Source organism: Amaranthus tricolor, chromosome 4, assembly GCF_026212465.1.
Source record: "Amaranthus tricolor cultivar Red isolate AtriRed21 chromosome 4, ASM2621246v1, whole genome shotgun sequence".
NCBI lineage: Eukaryota > Viridiplantae > Streptophyta > Magnoliopsida > Caryophyllales > Amaranthaceae > Amaranthus > Amaranthus tricolor.
The window spans coordinates 2,610,155-2,614,473 of record NC_080050.1 but is presented as its reverse complement, the minus strand read 5'-3'; the positions used below and the strand labels follow the sequence as shown (position 1 = coordinate 2,614,473).

General features: G+C 32.2%; 1 protein-coding gene across 3 annotated transcripts; it reads right to left on the bottom strand.

The window, feature by feature from the left end:
- Positions 1 to 365: 365 nt before the first annotated feature.
- LOC130809667 (cytochrome b5-like) lies at positions 366 to 3,879 on the bottom strand. Of its 3 annotated transcripts, none has more exons than XM_057675420.1 (4): positions 3,706 to 3,879; positions 3,471 to 3,593; positions 983 to 1,049; positions 366 to 903 (listed from the first exon to the last, which is right to left on the bottom strand). In XM_057675420.1, the coding sequence occupies exons 2-4, from the start codon at positions 3,555 to 3,557 to the stop codon at positions 626 to 628; spliced, it is 432 nt and encodes a 143-aa protein (XP_057531403.1). In that variant the 5' UTR covers positions 3,558 to 3,593; positions 3,706 to 3,879; the 3' UTR covers positions 366 to 625. The 3 variants fall into 3 exon arrangements, with proteins under 3 accessions (XP_057531403.1, XP_057531405.1, XP_057531404.1); XM_057675422.1 differs by having other exon boundaries at positions 3,471 to 3,588; positions 3,706 to 3,858; XM_057675421.1 differs by having other exon boundaries at positions 3,471 to 3,879.
- Between the last annotated feature and the right edge of the window lie 440 nt (positions 3,880 to 4,319).

The following is a 4,319-nucleotide window of genomic DNA, read 5'->3' as shown; positions in this document are numbered from 1 at the left end:
ATCTTCCTGCATGGTGTTGGGTTCGTATGTTGTGTTTTCTATTTTTTTTTCATGCTTTATCTTGCAAGACAATACTCGAGTTAAAAAGCTCTTTTTCAACCTCAACTTCCTCATGTCTTTATTGCCTTTTTTTCTCACCCTCCCCGACCCTGATGCAAATATAAACTAGCTAGCATTTATTCTTCTTTTTCTTTGTGTTACAAGGAAGCCATTGAAGCACACAATGACACAAGCTTGGATTATAACTTCAATAGTTTCCCTCGTTTAAGATTTTTTAATGATATAGAGAACTCATTTAGATAGAGTATATTTAACTCTAAAATATATTTAACGCATTTATTTTAGGTATAAACACCCACCAAAAATAATATAAAAGTTATGCAGCAAACACTGCTCATTTGTTATTGAATTAATATCCATCACCACAAATAAAATTAACCTTCAAAAGTATTAAAACAGTGAATAAAATTTGACAAAACCTATAAAAATCACAGAAAAAATCCAACAAGCTCAAAGACGCATCACTTTTACTTGAGTATTCATCTTCATTCCACCAATTTTGTTTATTAGTTTTACGAACTAGTCTTTGTGGAATACTGGGTTGTTGATGATGAGTTTTAAGAACCTAGTCGGTCGACTCTTTCTTATAATTCTTCAAGGCAAATGCCAAACCAATTACGATCAAGGGAAGCAAGAATTGCAATAGCTTGATCAAGAAGCCGGAAGATTCGGAGCTCTGAGAGGGCTGAGTAGTCGCCTTAGACGGTTGAGACTGAGGCTTTGTAGGAACCTTTTTTGCTGGGATGGTGGAGACGTCAATTTCACCGACATAGTAATCCTTCAACATGTCTCTTGCGTTCTCGCTGTGGCCTATATCTTCAAACTCGTCCGTTGCATCCTTCGCTGAAACGATTTCACACATATTAGTTCCAAGTGAATCAAGGAAGAACAAATTGAATTTGAACTGAAAGTGGACTCGTACCAGTTGCTTGGATCAAAACATCATCACCACCGGGATGATCATCTAGAAAGGAAGTTACGTTATAGACCTGCATGAGTTGATTGTTAACACACACGTCAATGGATTAGAAAATGATGTGCAGTAGATCAATAGTTTAGTGATCAAATCATAAGTCAATTGGTAGCAAGTAAATCGTGCTATTTGATTGAATGTGGCGAAGAGGGTACATTTCATTAGCAAATACGTAAAATTGCATGCGAATTTGACGGGAATTTCGTATGTCGGGGGTGTTGGGATGGTTTATCTATCGATGAATTAAAGATAAAGTGCACATTTTATAAGTCATCGGAACACTTCCTCCCATTGTCATATGATTTTGGGATGGTATCTTCTAGGTTTATGACGTGTGTACACCTCGTTTTTTCCCGATTTTTTGCTAGCATTCATAATAAGTCCAGCCTAATTTAACACTGTATTGGGTCTAATATCACCTTAAATGACAATCTAGCCTAAGTTTGCCTTTAGTTGATAGTAGTGTTCTCCTGGGTCAGTAAATGTTCAATGACATCCAAAGAATAAAGAGACCGGGAACAAGAGCAGAGTCCAGGTCACGAGAAGCATGGATATATCAGCTGATTATGCGGAAGAGCGTTCGATGTAGGTAAGTAGTCATTCCAACTTCCAATTCCTAACCTACTAGCTAAGAAAAAATAAAAAGAATCGCACTAACTCGTGCAACAACACAACAACAATGCCAGAAGATAGAGATCAGCTACATGAACAAATATATCAGTTTCAATGGTCGTTCACGTGGATTTTTTCACCCTTCATTCTAATTTCCTACCATCTCAATTAGTAAGTTTAAGTCATTCATATCCTTCTCCACTCAAATTTATTATCCAACAAGTTTTGACCTAACAAATGGCCATATTTTAATTCCATTCACTCAAATCTAAAATGCACACCAAGCCAACATGATGTTCAAGTTACACTATATTCAACTAAAAGTATTACTAGAGTTTGTCTCAATGTTTTAAGTTAAAAGAAAAGAAATGGACAGTGCACTAATGGCCCATTTGGTAATCAGTATTAAGTGGTGGAAATGTAATGAAAGTTTAGCGTGATTTTGGTGTGAAAATCTCTTAACAAGTTTATGGTCATGTTTGTTGTACTTTAATCATCTCAGTTTATTCATAAAGTTCATTTCATTGTACTACCATTGAAAATGTTGTATTAGGCAGTAATGAAAAGTTATAAACAAAAAAAAACCTTTTTTATTTTCAATTTTTCATTACCATGAGAATACAATGTACATTTAGACTACAATGTACATTTCATGAAAATTTAGACTACAAATCATTTTCATTACCATTATTTAGTACCAACAATCAAACAGACCATAAGTATTTTAGGTCCCAATCTCGAATTTCCCCTATAGTACATGTTCTATTAGCTTAATTAGATATATAAATCACCCAAATAAAATACACCAAGTATCCTAAGCAAGGGAAGGGTCTTCTTAGAAGTTACGAAACAACAATAATGCAGAGTTCTACAGTTACAGATACCAAACTTTAGGCAAAAATTCGAACTGAAACAACCAAATTTAACGCCAGTTTAGACGAATTGTACATCCCTATAGCAAATCAGTTACCATACTCAAAAGACAAATGTTTGGAACATTCCAACTTCCTCTACCGACCGATTCAACCTTCTCTAACAATCAGTTTCATCATCCATTTTCATTCATCCATAAAATCAGAGAAGATAGTCAATTCGATCACTCAATTTCCTAAAATGAGAGAAAATAGATCGCTCAACTTCAAAGATACTAAAATAGCAAGTATTTTTACCTGACAAGTATAATCAAGTACACTCAACATGAAATTCGGTGCACACTACAATAGTGTTATGCAGTATAACATAATCCGCCAGTTAGTTTGCTTTTTGAATTCGTGATTCCCTCAAAATAACACAAAAATAGTTCAAACCCGACTATAATTCACTTTTAATGATTCGCAATTTGCAAGGAAATTAGTGAATCATGTTACACCGATAGTGTAGAATAAATCTAAGGTTTTTACATTTATGAGAATTATAGGTTAGCTTGAAAGCTATTTCTTTCACACTTATAAAAGGGTTCCACCAAAAATTGATTCCCTCTTCTCTTGTTTGTAGAAATCTCTTGCCTACTCCCAATAAAAAATTAAAAAAACAAAAAAAAGCTTACTTCTTAATCACAGTAAATTCTGACTTTGAAAAGTAATCTGTATCTGATATGTAATGGGTATACTATCTCAATTTGTATAAAAGTTATCAGATTCATCTTTTCAAACCTAATTGGATTTCTAAATCCTAAACCCCATCTCATCTCATAAATTATATTTCTAAATCCCTAATAATTAGATGCAGCAATTAAAATCTAAATCTAAATCCCTAATAATTATATTTCTAAAATTAAAAGCATGAAATGAATCAAAATCAAAACCAAATGAATTAAAAAGATTACCTTCCCAGAAATGATCAACCAACAATCATCTTTGTGATTGTGCTTAGCAACATCCTGAAAGGAATGAACTTTGGGATCTGAACTCATTTTTTTTGTTGATATTTCCAAATTCCACCTGCTAAACTACACCCAAAAATAAAGGAGAAATATGAACAAAAGAAATCAGACCCAGATGAAAAAATGAGCTAAAAATCTGAACTATATAAAGAAGATTCTAGAGAGACAATAAGGAAACCTTAGAAGAGAGGGAGAAAATGATAAATAGTCAAATTTGCTTCTGAATTCAATAGTTTAATTAATTAAGGGATTGTTGGATGAAAAGCGGTCAATTTAAAGGAACTTGAACTTATAAAATTCCAAAGATGACGACGATCAAAAATTGAATTCTAAAAACAACAGCTAAAAAGAATAGAGTCAGTCGGGCAGTCGGCAATTATTAAAAAAAATTTGTAGTAGTAAGTTTTTAAAATTTTTTATTTTAATTACACACCTTGTTGAGAAAAGAAAAAAAATACTATGGCTATATTTAGTTTAATTGATAATTACTGGTTTAATTGATATTTAGTGATTATAATTGATTTTTATTATTAAAATTGATTTTTTTGGTTGTAACTAATTCTTGCTTACTATTGTTGATTGTAACTAATTGAAACATATTTAGAGCGATTGTAACTGAGTTTTAATTATAAATTATAACTGAATTTTAATTGATTAAATTGATTTTAACTGATTATGTATTTTTTTTAAAAGTATATTTGAACGGAAATTAAGTGAGATTTGATTTCAAAATTTTTGCGAAGAAAGATAATAGTTGCTAGTTGCTACAAATGATGTTAAGACTAGAGGTGT

What these genes read in the sequence shown, in the direction of transcription:
- LOC130809667 (XM_057675421.1), bottom strand. Translation starts at nt 3,557, where the DNA reads ATGAGTTCAGATCCCAAAGTTCATTCCTTTCAGGATGTTGCTAAGCAC. An exon ending in GGTTGATCATTTCTGGGAAG is followed by an intron (nt 1,050 to 3,470) that starts GTAATCTTTTTA and finishes CAACTCATGCAG; the next exon opens with GTCTATAACGTAACTTCCTT. An exon ending in TGTTTTGATCCAAGCAACTG is followed by an intron (nt 904 to 982) that starts GTACGAGTCCAC and finishes AAATCGTTTCAG; the next exon opens with CGAAGGATGCAACGGACGAG.